General features: G+C 34.3%; 1 protein-coding gene across 1 annotated transcript; it reads right to left on the bottom strand.

Annotated features, from left to right (window-relative positions):
- Positions 1-4,315: 4,315 nt before the first annotated feature.
- samd10a (sterile alpha motif domain containing 10a) lies at positions 4,316-25,051 on the bottom strand. Its single transcript, XM_048209499.1, has 5 exons — positions 24,798-25,051; positions 19,206-19,387; positions 12,493-12,661; positions 7,513-7,653; positions 4,316-6,101 (listed from the first exon to the last, which is right to left on the bottom strand). Exons 1-5 carry the CDS (start codon positions 24,808-24,810, stop codon positions 6,079-6,081), a joined length of 528 nt encoding a protein of 175 aa, XP_048065456.1. The 5' UTR covers positions 24,811-25,051; the 3' UTR covers positions 4,316-6,078.
- Positions 25,052-25,458: the final 407 nt, after the last annotated feature.

The raw sequence follows: 25,458 nt of genomic DNA, 5'->3' as shown, positions 1-25,458 counted from the left end.
GCATGACGTTCGAAGCTTCAAACGTCATCAATAAGGTGGTATTGTCATTTTGATACAAGCATCGGTACAGTAGGCTATGTGATACGATAGTGCTTTGAAAACAAATTGACATAAAAAATTGATGTCAAATTGACATAAAAATCTGACTTAAAAAAACTGATGTCAAATTGACATAAAAAAAAACTGACATCAAAAAACTGACGTCAAATTGACATCAAAAAATTGACATCAAAAAATTGACGTCAAATTGACATAAAAAACTGATGTCAAATTGACATCAATAAACTTACGTCAAATTGACATAAAAAAATTGACATCAAATTGACAAAAAAATTGACGTCAAATTGACAAAAAAAATGACGTCAAATTGACAAAAAAATTGCCGTCAAATTGACATCAAAAAATTGACGTCAAATTGACAAAAAAAATTGATGTCAAATTGACAAAAAAATGGCGTCAAATTGACATCAATAAACTGAAGTCAAATTGACATCAATAAACTGACGTCAAATTGACATAAAAAAATTGGTGTCAAATTGACATCAATAAACTGACTTCAAAAAACTGACTTCAAAAAACTACTTCAAAAAATTGACGTCAAATTAACCAATACTACCAATACAACCAATACAATAACTGATGTCAAACTGACATAAAAAAAACTGACATCAAAAAACTGACGTCAAATTGACATCAAAAAATGACGTCAAATTGACATAAAATAAACTGACGTCAAATTGACATCAATAAACTGACGTCAAATTGACATAAAAAACGGACATAAAAAAACTGACTTCAAAAAATTGACGTCAAAAAACTGACGGCAAAAACTGACGTCAAATTGACATCAAAAAACTGACTTCAAAAAACTGACTTCAAAAAATTGACGTCAAATTGACCAATAAACTGACGTCAAATTGAAATAAAAAAAACTAACATCAAAATATTGACGTCAAATTGACATCAATAAACTGACATCACAATGACATAAAAAACTGACTTCAAAAAATTTGTCAAATTGACATAAAAAACTGACTTAAAAAAACTGACGTCAAATTGACAAAAATTGACGTCAAATTGACAAAAAAAATTGACGTCAAATTGACATCAATAAACTGACTTAAAAAAAACTGACGTCAAATTGACAAAAAATTGACGTCAAATTGACAAAAAAAAATTGACGTCAAATTGACAATAAACTGACGTCAAATTGACATCAATAAACTGACGTCAAATTGACATCAATAAACTGACGTCAAATTGACATCAATAAACTGACGTCAAATTGACATCAAAAAATGACGTCAAATTGACAAAAAAATTGACATAAAAAAATTGACGTCAAATTGACATAAAAAACTGATGTCAAATTGACATCAATAAACTGACGTCAAATTGACATAAAAAAATTGACGTCAAATTGACAAAAAAATTGACGTCAAATTGACAAAAAAAATTGACGTCAAATTGACAAAAAAAACTGATGTCAAATTGACATCAATAAACTGACTTAAAAAAAACTGACGTCAAATTGACAAAAAATTGACGTCAAATTGACAAAAAAAAATTGACGTCAAATTGACAATAAACTGACGTCAAATTGACATCAATAAACTGACGTCAAATTGACATCAATAAACTGACGTCAAATTGACATCAATAAACTGACGTCAAATTGACATCAAAAAATGACGTCAAATTGACAAAAAAATTGACATCAAAAAATTGACGTCAAATTGACATAAAAAACTGATGTCAAATTGACATCAAAAAATTGACGTCAAATTGACAAAAAAAATTGACGTCAAATTGACATCAATAAACTGACTTCAAAAAACTGACTTCAAAAAACTACTTCAAAAAATTGACGTCAAATTAACCAATACTACCAATACAACCAATACAATAACTGATGTCAAATTGACATAAAAAAAACTGACATCAAAAAACTGACGTCAAATTGACATCAAAAAATGACGTCAAATTGACATAAAAAAATGACGTCAAATTGACATAAAATAAACTGACTTAAAAAAACTGACGTCAAATTGACAAAAAAAATTGACGTTAAATTGACAATAAACTGACGTCAAATTGACAATAAACTGACGTCAAATTGACAATAAACTGACGTCAAATTGACATCAAAAAATGACGTCAAATTGACATCAAAAAATTGACGTCAAATTGACATCAAAAAATTGACATCAAAAAATTGACGTCAAATTGACATAAAAAATTGACGTCAAATTGACATCAAAAACTGATGTCAAATTGACATCAATAAACTGACGTCAAATTGACATAAAAAAATTGACATCAAATTGACAAAAAAAATTGGTGTCAAATTGACATCAAAAAATTGACGTCAAATTGACAAAAAAAATTGACGTCAAATTGACATCAATAAACTGACTTCAAAAAACTGACTTCAAAAAACTACTTCAAAAAATTGACTTCAAATTAACCAATACTACCAATACAACCAATACAATAACTGATGTCAAATTGACATAAAAAAAACTGACATCAAAAAACTGACGTCAAATTGACATAAAATAAACTGATGTCAAATTGACATCAATAAACTTACGTCAAATTGACATTAAAAAATTGACGTCAAATTGACAAAAAAATTGACGTCAAATTGACAAAAAAAATTGACGTCAAATTGACAAAAAAATTGGCGTCAAATTGACATCAAAAAATTGACGTCAAATTGACAAAAAAAATTGACGTCAAATTGACAAAAAAATGGCGTCAAATTGACATCAATAAACTGACGTCAAATTGACATAAAAAAATTGGTGTCAAATTGACATCAATAAACTGACTTCAAAAAACTGACTTCAAAAAACTACTTCAAAAAATTGACGTCAAATTAACCAATACTACCAATACAACCAATACAATAACTGATGTCAAATTGACATCAAAAAAACTGACATCAAAAAATGACATCAAATTGACATAAAATAAACTGACGTCAAATTGACATCAATAAACTGACGTCAAATTGACATAAAAAACGGACATAAAAAAACTGACGTCAAATTGACATCAATAAACTGACTTCAAAAAATTGACGTCAAAAAACTGACGGCAAAAAACTGACGTCAAATTGACATCAAAAAACTGACTTCAAAAAATTGACGTCAAAAAACTGACGGCAAAAACTGACGTCAAATTGACATCAAAAAACTGACTTCAAAAAACTGACTTCAAAAAATTGACGTCAAATTGACCAATAAACTGACGTTAAATTGACTTCAAAAAACTGACTTCAAAAAATTGACGTCAAATTGACCAATAAACTGACGTCAAATTGAAATAAAAAAAACTAACATCAAAATATTGACGTCAAATTGACATCAATAAACTGACGTCACAATGACATAAAAAAACTGACTTCAAAAAATTTGTCAAATTGACATAAAAAAACTGACTTAAAAAAACTGATGTCAAATTGACAAAAAATTGACGTCAAATTGACAAAAAAATTTGACGTCAAATTGACAATAAACTTTGACGTCAAATTGACAATAAACTGACGTCAAATTGACATCAATAAACTGACGTCAAATTGACAAAAAAATTGACGTCAAATTGACAAAAAAATTGACTTCAAATTGACATCAATAAACTGACATCAAATTTGACAAAAAAATTGACGTCAAATTGACAAAAAATTGACTTCAAATTGACATCAATAAACTGACATCAAATTGACAAAAAAATTGACGTCAAATTGACAAAAAAATTGACGTCAAATTGACATCAAAAATTGACTTCAAATTGACATCAAAAATGTACGTCAAATTGACAAAATATTGGCGTCAAATTGACATCAGTAAACTGACATCAAAAAAAAAAAAAATTCTTAAATGTATGGTTTAAAAAGCTGGCAGAAAAGAATAAATATATTTTTATTATATTAACCTACACGTTACATTAGGCCTCAAATTGTACCTGTTCAGTCATGACATCACACAGTAGGCCAATTCTAAAAGCTAATTCACCATAGAAATTATTAAATTAGAGAATTATAATTAATTTCTGTTTACTTTACATTACTCAAAGAGTTAACTGCTTTCTGTCAAGTACGCAAAAAACTTTGCCATTATAGTTGTAGTCCATGTTTCATGAGTTTAGAAATTTATTAAAATGACTGAGCTTGGACTGTATGACTTAAATACTTTAGAATTATATTTTTATGATGAAACAAAAACACTTTTAAAAAGTTTCAAAGCTCAAAAGGCACAGTATTGTAGAAATGACCCATATAAAACAAAACACACATTCTCTTTTAAAAATGTTGATTAAAGTTTTGCAGGCTCGCTTTATTTTAAATAAAAAGTGCACAAAACATCTTGAGTGCAGCTTGTTTGGAGTACTGTTATCTCTGAACTAATTCCCATATCACACACATACTCATACACACAAACAAAAAGCATAAAAAGAAATGGGGAAAAATATAGGCTACTTGTTTCATAATGATCACAACCTGTCAAACATGTAAGAAATCTTTTGCAATATCAAATACAAATATGCACATAATTATTTAAAATGGTAACATCACAAATGAATTTATTATTTAACATTTGTAATCAATTAGAACAGTCTATAACTAGGTCTCAACCATACAAATATATGTGGAAAAAAATCCAAATGTTTCTTTTGGTACGTCATGTGAAAATGTGACATAATTCATTCTGAGAATGTACAATCCAGATTTAACACGAACAGCACTGTCCGCGGGTAAAAGCACATTGTGTAATCCGAACTGTGGCTAAAAACATTTCCCTATTTGACAAAACAATTAGCTTTTCAACAAATTAAAGATAAGTTTAGCATTTTCAGTAGAAATCTTTATAAAGTATCTTTTAAAACATCTTAAATGCCAATGCACTTCCCACAATATTTGAAGAATGTTTCTGCCCAACCTTGATGGAAAATCAAATCTAATACATCACAAGCCGAGTCATGGTGTCACAACACTTAACAATCCATGTTAAGGAATCAGTCTCCTATCATTACTTAAAATAATACATGAGACTCTTCACAAAATAATGCAGGAATACACTTTTACAAGTTTTGCGTGACTCAAACAGCTTTCAGGTTCTCGCACTGTATCATCTCGATGTTTTGATGTGGGTTATTTGAATGGTCTCTCGTGCAAGTCAAGACTTGAGTCTTTTTAGGGCACAACGCAGCACGTCATCCGTTTCATCTTAACCTTACATCTGTCATCTGCAATTCTCAGACACTTGCGGAGCTTTGTAATTTTACACAGCCTTTTGTGGCCAGCGATACTTATCATTTCAGTGTAAATGCTGTTGTCATTGTCACGTGGGAAACTCGTTTGGACACATTTTATCTCTTTGTTAAAAAGCAACTGAATTGTTACAAGAAACAAAAAACAGTACAGCCTATAGCCATATACAGGAAGTCCACTTGAGTACAGAGTACAAATGCAGGTTTGAATCTTTTAGGTTCATCTCTAATGTGATTTGATTCATGTAAAATCCTACAGGATCTCTACCGGATATATTTAGCATATATAATACCACAGTTTTGACGGGCACATTTGAGGGCACGTCTGGTAAGGTCACATTCCAGCAGAAAATAGTTGGCAAGTTTGTTTTCTATGTGCAAAAGGTCTTCGTAACACAGCTTTTGCACGCTCTGATAGTGTTTCCAGACATCCAGGTTACCGTTGAATGTCTTGTAGACTTCAATGTAGATCTGAGTTTTTAACAAAATCCAGGGAGCTTTGGTACAGCCTGCTGGATCCACCTTCATCAGATACAAAGATCTGCATTTTATGATTTTTTAAGGAGATTTGGAGTAGATAAATCAACAGACACACATGAAAGCTCCTTTTGTGGGTGTCATCTGGTCTGAGTTTGCTTAAGTGTAGTGAGGATGTGGAGGCTGAGCTGTATAACTGAAACCTGTCCCCGTGTCCCAGTCCCTGACAGCTCCAGTCAAATGTCTCTGGCCTCATCCTGACTAGTCATATTGATGTCCCTTCAGAGTGCAGTCAGTCTGGTAGAACTGCCCCACGCATGGTTGAAGCTATGACAGGTTTCCAGATAGCCCTGGAGAAGAGAGGGACAGTGAAAGAAAATGAGAAATGGAGAAAAAAAGAAAGAATGAATTATTTTATTCTGTAAAAATACTTATATACACATATTAGTGGTGTATGGTGAATGATAGAATCCAGGAGACAAAATTTCCATTACGCTCTACACTACGGTTCAAACGTTTGGTGTTAAGTAAGATTTTTTTTTATTGAAATGTATACCTTTATTCAGCAGGGATGCATTAAATTGATCAAAAGTGAGAGTAAAGACATTTATAATATTACAAAATAAATGCTGTCCCTTTGAACTTTCTTTTCATCAAAGAATCTTGAAGGTTTATGCAAAAATGTTAAGCAGCACAACCGTTTTCAACATTGATAATAAGAAGAAATGTTTCTTGAGCACTACATCAGCATATTAGAATGATTTCTGAAGGATCATGTGACACTGAATACTGGAGCAATGATGCTGAAAATTCAGCTTTGCCATCACAGGAATAAATTACATTTTAAAATATAATATTCAGATAGATAACAGTTATTTGAAATTGTAATAATATTTCACAATATTGCTGTTTTTACTGTATTTTTGATCAAATAAATGCAGCCTTGGTGAGTGATTATGTTAATGACCACCTTAGTTTGTTTTTCTTCAGGTATATAAATCTAATATAACTCTAATAGTGGGTAGAAAAAAAGATAATTATGTTTAATACAAAGTAAATATTTTCCATATATTATTTGAATCATTTTGGCTAATAGTAATCACATTAAAATAGTGAATAATTAAATTTTAGAAACAACATAATATCACTTTTTGTCCCACAGTATATTCGGCGTTGGCGAATGAATGAAATGGTGTCAGTCGCCAATTGGCCAGTAACAATTTTTTGAATTCTAACAATGCTATGTTGTGACAACATGAACGTGAACTACGTGTACAGTTGGCAAGTCAGTGCTTCATAATCACAAAATTTTCAGCCTTTTCAATGTAAATATTCAAGCGCTGGAACACGAAAAAGGGAATTTGTTACTCACGCACTGTGTGGGAAGTTTAACATCCAAAGCGAGCGACCTGAAAGCCGCGTCTCTCAGAGAGTGCGTGAAGTTGAGCTCTCTTTCATGCCTTCCTCGCTAAAAAATTAGTTTTAGGCCCTGATTGGGTGTATATACATGGAAATATATAGCTGTTTTTATGCTGTTGGAATGGTGTCCTTTTCAAGGGGATCAACATATTGTCATCAAAAAATGTAAACCCCCCTGCACCAAAGCATAACAACGCTGCTAGGAAGAGATAAATAGGCACATATACACCAAAGCCCACAACTTCCATTTTCCATTATGCTCACATTATCGCTTTAGGTCATGACACCTGCTGCAGAATCTTTCTTCCTCATTTTTCTCTTTATTCACACACACATACACACCTCTGCTTAGCAGCTGTAAGTTGCGCCCTTCCTCTTGTACTTGTAGTTGTAAAACCTGCTGGAGAAGCTCTTGTCGCAGAGTCTCCTGAACCAAACCCATCCGCTCTAACTTCTCGCCATTCAGTCTCAAGAGGGCACGACCTGACAAAGACAAATTGACAGGAAGAGAGACAATTTCAGTAGGCATGAGCTCTTTGGAAACACACAAGCTCTGCAGTCTCTGCATTATGTATGCACAGTTTTGCTGGGAGCTATAAACAAGTTACAGCATTGCAAATCCCCGTAAGGTTATTATCGTTGTGTTCCCAGTGATCTTTGCATGTGTGACTATGGCAACATGCTGTGTGGAACTGCTGCCTGAGGGCACAGGCCGCCCCGGGTTCATTTCCCACTTTGTATCCAACTGAGCCTCTCGTGCTGTGACTCTAAACACTTCAGTCCACAGCTCTGCAGAAAAACCACTGTGGCTGTCTTTCGTCCTCATGTTTTTTAACTCCCTGAATTCCTTTTCTCTTGATTTCCTTTTCTTTGGATCTCACCCAGTGTGTCTGTGATCCTGATGCTTTGTGTCCACCGATAGAGAAGAGAAGAAGAGCACAGGTCCCTAGTGAGCGAGATCGTGCTCAAGGATTGAGTGGGAGAAGCAGCGGTCTAAGCACCAGTGTGTGTGTGGGACCCCGTGACACGCTCAGACATTTTCACACTATAATTCTTCAAACCAAAGAAAACATGGTAAAATAATAATGAAGGAAATCAGTATGGCCAGCGAGTCTTAGCTTCGAGCCAGTGGGGAGTCATTGGTGTGGTCGAGAGGTCAAGGTTTGGTTGGTTAGCATGGCCACATTTGCCCCTGCTGGTAAAGCTGAAACTACACTGTCTGGCTGTGTCTTTCTGCACTGATAGCCAATCCAACATTTTCATGTATTCCAAACTTAAAGGGTTAGTTCACCCAAAAATAAAATTTCTGTCATTAATTACTAACCCTCATGTCGGTCCACATCCGTAAAACCTTCGTTCATCTAAATGAACACAAATTAAGATATTTTTGATGAAATCTGAGAGTTGTTTTTTTTTTATCCCCCATAGAAAGCAATGTAATTACCACATTCAAGATCTAGAAAAGTAGTAAAGACATCGTTAAAATAGTCCATGTGACTACAGTGGTTCAACCATACCCATTGGGCACCTTGATATCAATTTGACATCAAATGTTAGTCAAGACTTGATCAAGATGCTGTATAACATAATTTTAAGGTCAGTTTGGGGTCAGTTTCTTCCAGTGGTAATTGACAGTGGGAGTTTGATTGACAAGCGATCTAACCAATCAGAACGCCGAATCCGCCATTTTGTCGACAAAGCAGTCAGGAGTTAGAAGATTAACCTCGGTGGACTTGAACTTGAAAAATGGTGTGTATTTACGTCTTTCCACATTTTAAACATCATTCCTTCTCATGTTCACTCATGTTTATTTGATGCTATAAATGGACTAGTAGGAAGAGATGATCGGTTTACGAGCCTCTTGAGCTGAGGCGCTACAGCAATCTGTCACGACACATTAAAGAGCCACAAAACGGTTTTTATTGTTTGAATTTCTTTAAAAAACTACACAGTTTAAAAGATGGGACTTTGTTTAATATCATAAGTAACCTGCTTTGTCTTTTCTGTCGACGTGTTGTCAGTGTCCTCTTTGCTTCGCGATGTATTTTTCACTGCGTATGGCATGACAGCGCCATGGCTTGTCGGACAAAGCAACAGTAACTAAGGGGGGCGGGTCTTTGCGAAGGGTCAATCTTTGCGAAGGGTCAAGTTGATTGACAACTGAAATTGGTTTAATGTATATGCAGGCCAATATGTTTGACCTTCAGTTTACATCAAATCAGTGTCATGGTCTCATAAACATCACATTGACAGCAATGATTTGTGTGTTTGATTGATATTTATTGCATAATATGAATTCTTTTTCAGCCTGATTAAGTTTAAGTAGCATTCTTAACTGGGGCCTCGAACAGCATCCATTTGCCACATCTTCTTTTGAAACGTGTCCCAGTGGTCAAAAAACCAAATCAATATCCACAATCAAAACTGACGTCAGAACATGACGTCCATTTGATATCCACACATTGATGTCCTTTTAACCACCAACACAGTAAGAACTTGATTTTGAGAAGACATGAAATTGACATCAAACATTGATGTAAAAAAAACAGGTCAAATATCCAAATCAATCTGACGTCAGAAACATGACGTCCATTTGATATCCACACATTGATGTCCTTTCGACCACTAACCTAGTAGGAACTTGATTTTTAAACAACATGACTTTTGAGTATTTATTAAGTAAACAGCAAAAGAATAAATATTAGAATTGCTTTGATACGTTGTTTAAAAGAAACAGGAAATTATATAAGAATGTAAAGTTTTTGTGTTTATTTTTTCATAATGATTGATGCACCACACTCCAGTTCAGTAGCTGGCAGTAATGCACCATAAGCTGGTTTGCAAACCACTAATAAACATCACAACAAGAAGAAATTAACAGTCACTAGCCTCCCAATGTGCATACTATCCACCCTAAATAGTACTAAATATTTCTAATGTCACATACTATTTAGGATGGATAGTCTGCACATTGAGACGCAGGCCTGGTGTCCAGTTTGTGTTCTATCACTTATTCTTAGGTGGGTAAATATGTTGATATATCATGAAATGTAACTTTTAACACTAACAATAACATGTGTTAATGAAAAATGACTTTGTGCAATGACTTTCTGTGCTTTGATTACATTTACCACTGTACCATGCATGCGACACAGTTTGGCATGTACGTGACACACAATCGCTTGTTTGTGTGAAGGGTGCTAGTCATTGTTTGTGAGTGAGGTTGTTTTGGCAAACAACAAACACTACTGTTCATGAGTTTTTGGTCAGTAAGATTTTTTTGATATTTTTCAAAGGCGGCACTTTTCCTTACCAAGGCTGCATTTATTTGATATGTGAAATATTATTACAAATTCAAAATAACTGTTCTGTTTTAATATATTTTAAAATATAATTTATTCCAGTGATGGCAAAGCTGAATTTTCAGCATCATTACTCCAGTCTTCAGTGTCACATGATCCTTCAGAAATCATTCTAATATGGTGTTCAAGAAAAGTTTATTATTATCACTGTTGAAAACAGTTGTTTGTGCTGCTTAATATTTTTGTGGAAGTCATGAACATTGTTTCAGGATTATTTGATGAATAGAAAGTTGAAAAAACAGCATTTACTTAAAATATAACTTTTTTGTCTTTACAGTCTTTACAGTCACTTTTGATTAAATGAATGCATCACTTGCTGAATAAAAGCATTATTTTTTAATTTCTTTAAAAAAAAAAAAAAATCATACTGACCCCAAACATCTGCATGGTAGTGTATAATATTGTAAATATGATTACATAATATGACATATATATATATATATATATATATATATATATATATATATGACAGTAGATATGTTATCATTGCCTTATGGATATTAAAGCATGGATGTCTTTAATTTTTTAAAGGTGCCCTAGAACCAGTTTTTACAAGATGTAATATAAGTCTAAGGTGTCCCCTGAATGTGTCTGTGAAGTTTCAGCTCAAAATACCCCCCCCCCCCCTACAAAGTTCACACAGCTAATATAACCCTCAAATGGATCTTTACAAGATGTTCGTCATGCATGCTTCATGCATGCCTCGGATCATGTGAGTATAGTATTTATTTGGATGTTTACATTTGATTCTGAATGAGTTAGATAGTGCTCCGTGGCTAAAGCTAACATTACACACTGTTGGAGAGATTCATAAAGAATTAAGTTGTGTTTATGAATTATACAGACTGCAAGTGTTTAAAAATGAAAATAGCGATGGTATGATTTACATAAGAAGGAGGAAGCAATGGAGTTTGAAACTCAATGTATGTCTTTTCCATGTACTGAACTCTTGTTATTCAACTATGCCAAGGTAAATTCAATTTTTGATTCTAGGGCACCTTTAAGCTTAAATGAGAGTACAACAGAGATTGTTGTTTTTACCCTTCTGATGCCCAGAGTATATCTTTGTGTCTTATCACCCTATGTTAAACCTTATGCGAAAAATCTGGGAGCTAAAGCTTGATAGACAAGTTAATCAGGTTGTAAAATCAAGTTTCTATCAGTCTTGAGTCTTGGTGAAAATGAAGTCTTTTCTCTCTTTTAATAATTTGGAGTCTGCACCCCCAAATATTTTTAAATCGGAAAAAAATCATTTTTCAAATCGTTTGATCTGTCTTACAATCTGTGATGTGTTGCTTTACTGTTTATGCTCCTTTTGTACATCTGTGACTTTGTGCCTGCCTGAATGAATGAATTTTATGGTCATGTCTGTTACTTTTGACTTCTTGTACAGCACATTGGTCAATGGTAGTTGTTTTTAATTTTGCTTTATAAATAAATTAAAATTGGAATTGAATTGATTCTTTTCAAAAGCCCTTAAAATTGACACTTTTATCTTTGTCTTTCAAAAAGAAAAAGAGTTTCCTATGCCAGTGCTAGAACATTTACATTTTTTTTTTTAGAATACTGAAAATGGAGCAGGAAAGAGTAAAGCACGGGGAAATGTAAATTCAGAGGTTGAGAATAAAATAGTATCAGTTCTTTGACAAGATACATGTTTTTAGGAGAGCACAGTTTGGCTGACCTTCAGCTAAAAAGTTAATGCTTCTGTCATACCATATAAGATTCAGTAGATGTGTTGCTTTCAGGGGATGCTGAGTATGCGATACCTTTAAAAAGGTGATTTTTATTTATTTATTTATTTTTATTTTTTGCAGGGTCGCTACTGTGATGTGAGATTTTATACAGAATATGCATAGGCAATTCCATATGAATAATGGCTTACACGTTAACATCATACAGGGATATAAATTACATATAATACCTGCAATTGTTTTTTGTTTTAAGTTAAACTACAAACCTGTAATTGCGTGGTGGGAAAAGGCTTCCACGTAGGTCAAGTAGTTGTGAGGACAGTGCTTCTTCAGCCATCTGCACACATCCTGCTGAGACCACAGAACCACTGGCCTGGAGAGACACGGCAAGGTGGGGCTGGTGTGGTAAACAGAGTACGATTCACCTGAACGTAACTGAAAGAGAAAGAAATAGAGCATGAGAAAGAGAGAGACAGAAAAACTAATTTTAATATGCATTGCACAGAGAAGTGGAACAGAAAACAAATCTCTAAATGTGACTGAATTGTATGCATCCTACTGGAGTCCAACCGTGCATGAATGCACAACTTTTTATAGCACTACTAATTTGAAACCTATCTCTTGCACAATAATAAAAAAGAATAGGCCTATAAACAGAACAGCTCTCCCTCCTGCTAAGACCTCTGGGAAATATGCTTTTTTTTTTTTTTTTTTTTTAAATAAAATAAATAACTACATTCCCAGTCATGCATCGGCAGTGATTAAGATGGATGTTTTCATCTCACGCAGCCACCTGATTGGCCACCAGACAGACATGGCCATGATTCTGCACATCGAGCTGTATAAATGAAGGCCATTCTAGAATGATTAGCAGTCGTCACAATGACTGCGCTAGTGACATGAGCCACAATAACACTCGCTTGACCTTCAACGCACACTTCCATATGATCGCAGACTAATTACATTAATACATAATCATCCAGCAAAGATAATTCCAGCAAATGATCCACATTTAGAGCCAGTGAGAGTTTGATGAGGACTTAAATCATCTGTGACCTAAAATATTAGGATTTGGTTTAATGTAACACCAAAACGAGTATTGCAAATATTTGCAGCATACTTTTATTCTGCAAGGACTGAATCAAAAAGGTATTTATGATGCTACATATATTTCTATTTTAAATAAATGTAATTCTTTTGAACTTCTCATTCATTAAAGAATCCTGAAAAAAAATGTATTATTATGGTTTTCACAAAAATATTAAGCAGCACAACTGTGTTCAACATTGATAATAATAAGAAATGTTTCTAAAGCATCAAATAAGCATGATTTCTAGCATGTGACACTGAAAACTGGAGTAATGATGCTGAGAATTCAGATTTCATCACAGGAATAAACTAAATTTTAAAATACATTAAAATAGAAAACAGCTATATTAATTGTAATAATTCAGAATATTACTGTATTTTTGATCAAATAAATGCAGCTTTGATGAGCATAAGGGTCTTATTTCAAAAACATGTCAAATCTCATTTATAATATTATATATTATTCATATATTCTATTTTTCTATTTCATAATGTGTTGAGTCACCGTCCTGAAGCAAATCTTGTTTCATAAAATAACTCGCTATGCTTTGCATATTTTCTTCCCTTTCCTTAGTGTTCCGTTTCATTAACAGTCATTTATCCTCACAAAATCACAGCCCTCCATTTTCTCAGTTTTCCCTCTATTTGTTTTGCTTTTCTAAGCCATTTGCCACCATCTGTACCCCATCCCTCAAGTTCATCTTCAATTTTCTTTCTCCTTCACAGTTTTTGCCCCATCTCTCTTGCTCCCTTTCTCTCTCTTCTCCCTCAGGCAACTTTCTGCTTTGTGCCTTTGCTGTGTTTGCCCTTGAGGGCAGTGGGGAATTCTTTCTTCTGCAACTGCAGGAAATCGCACACATACATTCTTGCACGTGCACATACATGTATGCATGCATGCACACATATAGGCTGAATAAGTGACTGTTCCACTCAGCTGGTTTTGGGTGGGATGCACAACTCAACTGTCTCTAATGCTCTCTATAGGGCATAAACACAATGAGGTCCCTCCATGGATTGTAAGCAGATGGGAATATGAGACTATCAGAGAATGCATTTACATCTGCGCCAATCTTTTTAACTACCTGCTCTCACAGCAAACCATAAACATCCTATTTTTTGTGGCTTATAAATGGATTTGCCAAAGTAGCTGTCAAACTTTCTCTGTTTTAGTGCCCATTATTTAAGATTCTCTCTTGAATTGCACTCTATGACATTCGATTGAGTCATTTACAGTAGGACAAGCTGATGCAATCTTTCTTACTCTACAATGTCCCTATATTGGAAATAGTATAGAGAGAGTCTATACATTACAGAATCTGTCAGTGAGAGAGGAATTCACACCATGTGAATGTACAGTATTAATTATTTATAGATAGAGTTCCATTTACATAGACCACAGAGAATCAGTGTGAGAACAATAAAGAGGAAATACAAATCCTAACAATCAAAAATGGCCCCCAGTACACAAATGCATACATAATAGTCACATTTTTGACTACTAATAGTCAAAAAGCACTTCTTCAGTTCTTCATTTCTTCTTTGATCATTTTGAGATGACACAACTGTGGAAAGTGGCATGTCTTGGCAAAGTTTATAGACAATAACAACAGTACTGATGAAAGTGAGAAAACATTTGTGATAAAAGTGACATGTTTTTCTATTTTCTTTTCTTCTTTGTTAACTTTTTTGGGGATGAGCACACTGTGTCAGATGTCAGTGAGTCTTTTATGTACTGAGATACATAAACTTGCATTGTTAAGAAAAATACTAACAAGTGTAGCTGATATGAACAAAGCATTTGTGTATGAAGCCTTTGGGGAAGAGATAAAACAGAGCTGTTTCTCTGTCCTGTCACTGTAGGACAAGGCTAACAAGGTTCACTATTCATTAACGATGGTTTAAATTAAGGCCAAAAAAGTGCAGAGGTTAGTTAGAATCTCATCAGCTCCTGTTTGGGGTTTTCATGAGGAATAAATTAACACAGACGTCTGATCACGCCAAGCTTTTGATCATGGATTCACTTTTTGGAAAATCAAAGGCAAACACACTGAACCTTTGCACTCTGATCCGGTTCAGCAAAATCCAACAAATTTAAACCTAAGTTCAAAAGATTCACCTTAAGTCTGGTGTTCCTGTTCCAATTACTCTGGCAAAAAGCAAGATTTATGAAAGATTTAGATATTGTACTGGTGTTTGAGACTTGAAATAAAAAAACAGACTAGACAATAAAAACTGATGAACAGATGAAGGATTTTGCCATGTCTATGCATTAAAGAATAATTTATATTGCATAATAAAAAATAATATATCGTTCAAAAGTTTTTTGACACTAAGATTGTTTTTTTTTTTTGCTGTTTTTTTGGGGGGTTTAGGATCGGGAAAGGTCCACGAGCGTTATACTGTATGTCAGCGCGTTGCACACAAGGCTATCAGCACCAACACTAAGATTGTTTTTTAAATAAATTAATACTTTTATTCAGCAAGGACACATTATAATGATCAAAAGTGACAGTAAAGACATCTATAATGTCTATATAATAAATATATTACAATAGAAATCACATTAAAATTGTCATAATATTTCACAATATTACTGTTTTTACTGTATTTTTGATCAATTAAATGCGGCCTTGGTGAGCATATAAGAAACTCCTTTCAAAACCATTAAAATATCGTACTGACCTGAAACTAAAGCATTATTTTCAGAGAAAAGCAGCTCCTATCAAATGTGCTACACTCAAAAAAAGATTTTTTGATGCTGTTCAGTTTATTTAAACAATTTATTTTGATTCAACACCATTGTATCAGGTTTCTGGTTTAAAGGTGCCCAAGAACGTTCTCTCACAAGATGTAATATAAGTCTAAGGTGTCTCCTGAATGTGTCTGTGAAGTTTCAGCTCAAAATACCCCATAGATTTTTTTAAATTAATTTTTTAACTGCCTATTTTGGGGCATCATTAACAATGCACTGATTTACACTCGGCGCCGCCCCCTTAAATCGCGTGCTCCCTGCCACACCAGCTGTCGACTATATTACAGCGCATTTACAAAGTTCACACAGCTAATATAACCCTCAAATGGATCTTTACAAGATGTTCGTCATGCATGCTGTATGCATGCTTCGAATTATGTGAGTAAAGTATTTATTTTGATGTTTACGTTTGATTCTGTATGAGTTTGAGGCTATATGCTCTGTGGCTAACGGCTAATGCTACACTGTTGGAGAGATTTATAAAGAATGAAGTGTTTGTGCATTATACAGACTGCAAGTGTTTAAAAAATGAAAATAGCGACAGCTCTTGTCTCCGTGAATACAGTAAGAAACGATGGTAACTTTAACCTCATTTAACAGTACATTAGCAACATGCTAACGAAACTTTTAGAAAGACAATTTACAAATAGCAGTAAAAATATCATGCTATCATGGATTATGTCAGTTATTATTGCTCCATCTGCCATTTTTCGCTGTTGTTCTTGCTTACCTAGTCTGATGATTCGGCTGTGTGCAGCTCCAGACGTTAACTGGCTGCCCTTGTCTAATGCCTTTTATAATGTTGGGAACATCATGGGCTGGCATTATGCAAATATTGGGGGCGTACACCCCGACTGTTACGTAACAGTCGGTGTTATGTTGAGATTCGCCTGTTCTTCGGAGGTCGTTTAAACAAATTAGATTTATATAAGAAGGAGGAAACGATGGGGTTTGAGACTCACTGTATGTCTTTTCCATGTACTGAACTCTTGTTATTTAACTATGCCAAGGTAAATTCAATTTTTGAATCAAGGGCACCTTTAAATGTGATTGATTCATGTTAAATTGACTTGAAACGATTACTCTTTGACTTAACTTGATGTTTTCATATTGGAATAACATGTTTTAATCAAGTAAACCCAAGTAAACCAGGACTCAATCAAACTGGATTTTCACTTCCCATCATGCTTTGCAAAGGGGCTGAACTAGGAGTGTAAATGTTGAAATAAAGTGTTATTTTAAGCAGTTTTTAGGAAGATGAGAAAATGGAAAGACTTTTTAATGTTTACTGTTCTATTATGTTGGTATTTAAAAGTTTCTGTTAATTAATAGTTTTAGGGTTACCATTGTGGTGAATTGTTGCACTTGTGCTTGGGTTGAGGACCTGCTAACAAACTTTCAAATTACTTTAATAAGAAAGTAATCACTGTGGTAGTGCTCTGGGTTGCATTTCCCAAAAGCATTGTAAGCCTATGTTGATTTATAAAACCATTGCCACCAATGGACTTATGATCAATTTAGATTTTACAATGTTTTTGGTTAAGGCAATTTAGGATGAATCCAGTATCACATCTAGATTTCTAACACAGAACATCACAAAAGTTATATAAATCACAAAATTAAACAAGAAGAATTAATTGTAAAAATCAATGTATATGAAAACAATTTATTTTTTTATTTATTGCTTTTTATTTATTTTCTAAAACATTGCAAATTAGTTGGGCTGACACTATTAAATTAAGCTGTGCCCAACCATAGTAAACAAGTTGACCCAACGTAAGTGCATTAAATTGGAATAACAGAATTGCATAATGCTGAAATAAAACTTAATCATGTGGAAATCCTTTCCATGATTTTTTTATGTTCGTTCAAAGAGTTATTTTTTTGAGTGTAGTAACACTTTAATTTTACAAAATAGTTTAAACCCTCATATTTAATCCACTAAGCACAAAATGTCCAAATGAACAGCACCTCTGCTAAGTTTACTGAGGAGATAAAAAACTAATTTAGTGCGAGAAAAAGAGAAAAAGAGAAAAGGAACAGAAAATGACCACAGAACATTGGATTTGCTTTAAGTAATTACTTTTGAATACTATTAATTAAAGGCAGAACACAAACTCATTAAGATAATATTCTCTATCTGAGTTTAACGAAATCAGGTTTGGGCCTAATTATTATGTGCAAACCTGTTGTAAACTCTAAGAGGAGTCTAATTGCGCGGGTGAGACTGACTTTGACCCACAAAGCTCTGCACACCCGATTAGAGGCACTTGCTTCATTAATATGCTAATGCAGAAGATCAAATGAAGTTAAAAACACACATTACGACCCATATCTCTGCTCTCAGTGCTCAAATCAGCAGTGCCCATGTGACCTGAGGCCCACAAGGCTTTTTTAAAGCCATTCTGTGGAGAGTGGTCTCTCTCTTCAGTACCCGCCGGCCTAACAGCATCTAACTCATTCACTACAAACTAAGCAAGCTTTTAGATGGATGGAAAGAGTAATGAAGCATTTTGTTGCCAGACTGCCCTCCTCCACCTTTTATAATGCACAGGTTTTCATACAAGAGCATTTCTGAAAGACGAGAAACATTTTCACACTATTAATAATGATAATGCAACAGCAGACAGCCATACATTCGATTTGCACACAGATTCTCTAATCACACCTTTTAATGACTAAACTATGATAAAAAAATCTGCCATAGCATTAGCTCTGCTGTATAAGAACTAGTTTCTACAGTCTACTTTGCCATTTTTCACAGCTGTCAAATTCATTTGCACTGCAAACAGTGAAGCTACAAGTTTATCTATTCATATGATACATGAATATGGTAATCAGCTATAGCAACATTTTTGAGTAGCTTGCCCTACACTGGTCTTTCACAATGTCCTCTTTTGATCAATTACAACATCATGTGAAAATGTAAGAGCTTGAAAGAGTTTTGATGCTTAATGAGATGGTACAAAATGAAATAATTTGAAGCTGATACAGGGAATATATAATAAACCGCTTGGCTTTGTTCTTATCTTTATTATTTAATCAGAAGAAGAGGACTGCGGGTCTTTCTCGTGCTCAGTGTAGACTCATATTCAGATGGACTGAGATATTTGGTAAATATTTCCTTCTTGGTCTCACCTGAAGTCCTTCAGTTCCAGGCTGCTGCAGTAGTTTGACCGTTCGACCACCTGCTGTTTTGCGTCCTTGCCCCTCATGCCAGGTAAGGTTTCCACCTGCACAACGACTCAGTTGGTACTTAAAGTCCTCTGGAAGAGCCCTGTACTCCACCGCAGGGCGACAGAAAGTAAAACTGGAGGCCGCTGCAATAGAAAAAGAGAGATTTGGCATTCATTAATTCATTTAGACATTCACATTCCATCCTTCTTATGGTTTCACATCCCCCTTCGGAAAGATACAGACCACTGAGATGTACAGCAGCAGAACTGTTTGACTAGTGCTTTGTGGGAGATTCATCTATCAAAAATGCTGTGGTCACAGGTCAGTTCGAGGACTGGGTTTGTCAATGGGGTTTTGGTGGTTGAGAGAAGAGTTCAAGGTTTGGGCTCAAGTAAAAGCTAAGCCACGACAAAAAGAATTGTCTGAATGACTCGTATCTGCTGCAGCTGACTGGGTGGTTTGGATTCTACTCAAAATAATACCTAAAGATACTAGTCAGCAAAGTTAATGGGAAAATTATGCATTGGCGTGTCAGAGGGCGATAAAACAGCAGAGCATTGGTAGCCCGTGGGGTAATCTAATGAAAAGCATATGAGGCTCCAGATTTCCAGGAAGGAAAACTTTAAGTGCTGCTAAATACCGAACGCCTCGGAAACATCAGTTCTTGCTGAGCTAGACAAAACTAGCATTTGAAATTCATGATACAGTTAACTGAAAACTTTTGTTAAGAACTTTCTAGCACAAACTATTACTTTCCCTCATGTCATTCCAAACCCGTATGGCTTTCTTTCTTTTGTGGGACACAAAAAAGGTCATTTGAAAAGTTTCAAACAAATTTGAAAAAATTCTATGTTGTTTTTGGATCCCACTGACTGGAAAATACAAACAATATCTTCAAAAAAATCTTCAAAATATCTTTGTGTTCCAAAAGTGCCCAAAAATGGTCATTGACAAATAAGGTTTTTAAAAGTGTAAAAAAAACCATAATGTAGATATAATTAATTTTGAAGTTAAGTGTTACCAATGAGATTATGTGGTTTTTATAATCAATTGACACTGCTTTTGTCATTTTTTACAAAATTTGTCACCAAAAAAGTCATTCGGTTTAACCAACATTTCGATTTTACTGAATGACACATTTGGTTATACTGAATGACGATATTTTTAAACAATGCTAACAGACTGATATTTAGCTAGCTAACTAGCAAAAGGACAATCAAACATTTTATATTTAGTACAATTTTTTTTTTAAATATTACGACATTTTCCATGTTTAATAGCGGTTGTACCAAATGACCTGATGTTTCGGGACATGCGTATGAGCAAGTGAAAACATGAATTTTTCAAATAGTTAAGAGAGAGTTAGTTACTTTGCTCCACAACCATGTGGTCCTTTGCAGGTGTCTAAATGATGACACATCCTGTCACATGATACTGACCGTATGACTTGATCCAAAATGGTCTCTTTATATTGGTTACTCCGAATGACATCAATGAAATTAATTCTTTCTCATAACAAAGCAACTACTACTACTACAAATAGACTACTACACATAATTTAATACCATTTTGCAAGATATATGTCGATATAAGAGGTTCTAAAATCATGCCAGAATAAAAAATATATACATTTATTACCTTTTAAGATATTTTAATCACAAATGAAATGGCTGTATTGGCCTTTGGACAGTTAAACCGAATGACCTTTTGACACTTCAAAATCTTTAAAATACCTTTATTTGTAGCTAAATATAATTAAAACCTTTTGGATTCAATAAAAGAGATCTAGGTGTGCTACCTTACACACTTTGGATGTCATATCTTTGTTTTTTATTATTATTAAGGCCTTTGGACAGAAAAATTACCCATCACGTCATTGACTCATATACATATAGCTGTGAGTATAAAGGCCCGTTCACACTAAGGACAATAACTATAAGATAAAAATAAAGATATAGTTCTAAAAAACGTTTTCAATATTAAAGAATGGCAGAGTCCATACCTCAGCTTTAACGATAACGGCACAGAGAAACGATATCGTTGGAATCACTTTCCGAACCATGAACGATAAAAACATTGACAGCCAATCAGAATCCATCTCGCTGTAACGAGCGCGAGCATTTACAGTGACAGTAACATAAACGGAAGGATATCGTTCGCTGGTGTGGACGCTAATATAGTTGTCTTTATAGTTATCTTTATAGTTATGGTTCTTGGTGTGAACAAGCCTTTAGACAGTGAAAATGTGCATATTTCAAAAAGCAATACAGCAGACCAGCACAGTTTCGCTCTGCTGGTAACTGTAAATGAGTCGGTGGGCAGCCTAAGCAGATTTTCTCCCACAAGCTGCGAGAGGCCAGTGCATTAACAGACAAAGACAGATACAGTGTGCGTATGTGCTCATTAAAACCTCACGCTTCTAATCACCACCTTAGTCTCAGCACAAACGAGTACAATCAGTCATCTCTGCGCATGGCAGTGTGTGTGATGGACGGTATTATATCTGCATGTGTGTTTATGCATAAGCAAGGGTTAATGAGAAGCAAAGACTTTGTGTGTGTGTGTTGGAAGGTGGAGGCCTGGATGAGATAAAAGGGATGTCTTTTGCTCTCGTTCCCTGCAGCCTCACAGGCGGCTACAAAGGCCGTCCTCATCAAGAGTGCATGGGGGATGCCTGCCTGTATGAATGCATTTGGGATGGAGTCACAGATGAACACAGTCTTTCATCGCAGTGCCTCTGAAGAAGACATTAGAGAGATGTCGCATACTGTGGCTGGAGGGTGAAAACACGTCAAGGCCTGTTAGTACTGGACAGATGCTGCCCTTATTTTCTATATTTGTGTGCAAAAAGATGTGCTCCTAAATCTAGAAACAGTATCTCTTTCTGAAACCTTACTCTTGACCCACTAAAGGGGAAAAAGTCTATAGGCAGCAGAGTTTTTATGTTATCGTTCAAACGTTTTGGGTCAGTAAGATTTTTTAATGGTTTTGAAAGAAGTCTCTTATCCTCATCATTTATTTGAGGAAAAATACAGTAAAAACAGTAATATTGTGAAATATTTTTACAATTTAAAATAACTGATTCCTATTGTAATATATTTTAAAATGTAATTTATTCCTGTGATGGCAAAACTGAATTTTCAGCATCATTACTTCAGTCGTCAGTGTCACATGATCCTTCAGAAATAATTTTAATATGCTGATTTGGTGCTCAAGAAACATTTCTTATTATTATCAATGTTGAAAACACTTGTGTTGCTGACCCATATATTTTGTGGAAACTGTGATACATTTTTATTTCAATTTTTTTGTAACTTTACTGTCACTTTTAATTAATTTAATGTGTCCTTGCTGAATGAAAGCATTCATTTCTTTCCAAAAAAAAAGAGTATTGATCCCATAATGTAGAATGTTAGAGAATGTTATTCTTATGTCAAAAAGCATGTCTATGTTCAAGGCCATAACCACCTATGATGATGATTAATCTGAGATGAACATTCAGATTAGTCTTAGGTTTTCCAGTGTCTGAATCGTAAAGGAATAATTTATTAAAAAATCATGTCGCTTCAAACTTGTATGATTTTTTTATTCTGTGAAACACAAAATGAGCAATTTAGCAAAATGTTACCCTTTTCCATACAATAAAAGTAAAATATGTTGGTCAGATGTTGTCAAGCTCCAAATATGACAAAAAGCAACATAAATTTACTCGAAATGACTCATAGCACTATATTCTGAAATGTAGCACTATAATCTAAGTCTTCTGAAGTCATATACTAGGTTTGTACAAGGAGCAGACTGAAATTTAAGCTTTATTGTATCTTTTTATATATATATATATATATATATATATATATATATATATATATATATATATATTCAACATACATTCATTCATTGCTTGAAAGGCACAGATCACCGTTTATATTCATTGTATGGAAAAGGCCATCATCAATTTGTGGTCTGCCAGAGAAATAAAACCATATAAGTTCAGAATGACATGAGTGTTCAAAGAATTTAAATTTTTTTGGTGAATTATTCCTTCAAACAAAGCTTAATTTTGCCAGTATGAAAGAGAAAACCAACCACAGACAAATCTCGAAATTCATATTATATTTACAGATCCATCATCCATGACAGCGCTTCATTCCGTAAAGCACAAGCAAGCACATAATTAAATCCAGGCCAAGATGTTTTTCTCACCTGCTGAACCCACTGGATTGAAATAACGATGTGCTCTCTTGTGAGAGCCGAGAAAGTTTGCCAGAGATCTCTGAACAGCATGAGGGGTTTGAACTTGGGAAGGGAGTGAAACACAACATCTGTGTGAAGTAATGAGCTACAGACAGAACGAGAGAGAGAGAGAGAGAGAGAAATGTGGAGATAGCTGCTTCAGATCTGTTTGGCCTCATTATCTATGCAGATGAATGCAAAAATGAATATGCAAGCCATCATTAAAGTGGTGTATTGACACAAACCACTCAGCAGGTAACTGGTTCACCAGAAAAGTACAGATATTAAGTTTCAATTGTGATCTCATACAGACTGTCACATAACATGATACAGTACTACATTCAAATGTGTGTTGGAAAAGGAAAAGAAAGAAGAGTGGGTTTTTCTTTTGAGGTTTTGAAGGACATGTTGAGACGTGGACTCTCGTGCAGAATTTTGTCAATGAAAAGCCACAATTAGTCAACGCCTTTCAATTTACACAACAAAAACTGAAACAATTGTTCACAGAAACAATCATTTACTCAAATTTCACAAAATATCAAACAAAGTATTTTGCCATTTTACCCTCATATTGGAGGTCGGATAAATGAAAATAGTCAAATTAATTAATGAATCGCATAACATTTTGTGTAAATATAACACACGTGCACACACACACATATATTATATATATATATATAATGCATAGCCTATATGTATACATATATGCATATATATATATATATATATATATATATATATATATATATATATATATATATATATAGACACGCACACACACACACACACAAACAAAACTTTTTTTGTTAGATGCGATTAATTGCGATTAATTGATTTGACATCCCTAAAAAATATCACTGCTTGCAAATGACTCAAAATGATTTTGTAACTGTTTCATATTAAAAGGCTGTAAAACTGTATGCCTACACACTGAAGCCCCCCAAAATGAATGAGACATCACACAGACATTAATTAGCAGACTGTCAACCTAGTTAATTCTTTAAAACTAACAATGTCACTGTGTCCAAGGCTATTTTACCCTCACTAGAGCCTTTAAATGAAACCAAATACGCCTATTTAATGACCTTAAAAATATGAGAAATGCAAATGCCCATCTGAGTGCAATTTCAACACTAATGTTACATTCAAATGATAGCATATATAAAATATATTCAAAATATATAGGCCTAATCAAAGAAATTAAATGTAAAAATTAGTCTAGGACAACCGATACCTCGAGTCATCTGTAGCTTGCAACGAACAACCTAACTACTACGATCATCTTTTTGATTAAGATTAAAATTAAAATAAAATAATTACCGTCTACTGCCATGTCAACTATCCAGTCTCTGCAACAATGCTCCTGTTAGATTAAAAGTTGCGAACTGAAGTGTCCCATTTCCCACCCTGGGCGCACAGAAAGGTGTTTCTTTAGCAGGTACATCCAGTGTGTAGTGATCGACCCGCGCTTCACAGTGTAAAATATGAGAGTACACATATCGCGCGCTGCACATTCTCACACTGACGCCTCCCCACGCGCACTGTTCACCTCAAGCACCTCTGTTATCAAGCTTTTCATATTTTGTGAAGAAAACCGCCTCTTTATTACATAATTTATGCTATTTAAATATATTATCTCTTAAATAAAAAATTGCCTAAATAGCATAAATAATTATATTATTTAATGCACGCAACAAAACCCGGCTTTATTGCCTCTTAAATCTAAACATTTTTAAAATGTAGCCTAATTAAAAATGTGTAATTGATCTGGAAACCTGCTAGCCTGGTGTAATAAGGTTATGTCTTGAATATATTTGTCACCAAAAGGGTGTTTCGTGAGAAACTGTCGTCTGATTCTCTCTCACGTCCCACTGGCAGCAGGCAAAGCCTGTAATTAGTCTGTGGAGTTCAACAAGCACATTATGGGGATGAATTTCTGTGGCCCATCATATAATATTTCAACAAAGGTCCGAAAACTGTT

Source organism: Megalobrama amblycephala, linkage group LG12 (genome assembly GCF_018812025.1).
Source record: "Megalobrama amblycephala isolate DHTTF-2021 linkage group LG12, ASM1881202v1, whole genome shotgun sequence".
In the NCBI taxonomy this organism is placed as follows: Eukaryota; Metazoa; Chordata; class Actinopteri; order Cypriniformes; family Xenocyprididae; genus Megalobrama; species Megalobrama amblycephala.
The sequence above is the reverse complement of the archived record's forward strand: the minus strand, read 5'-3'. Positions and strand labels throughout refer to the sequence as shown.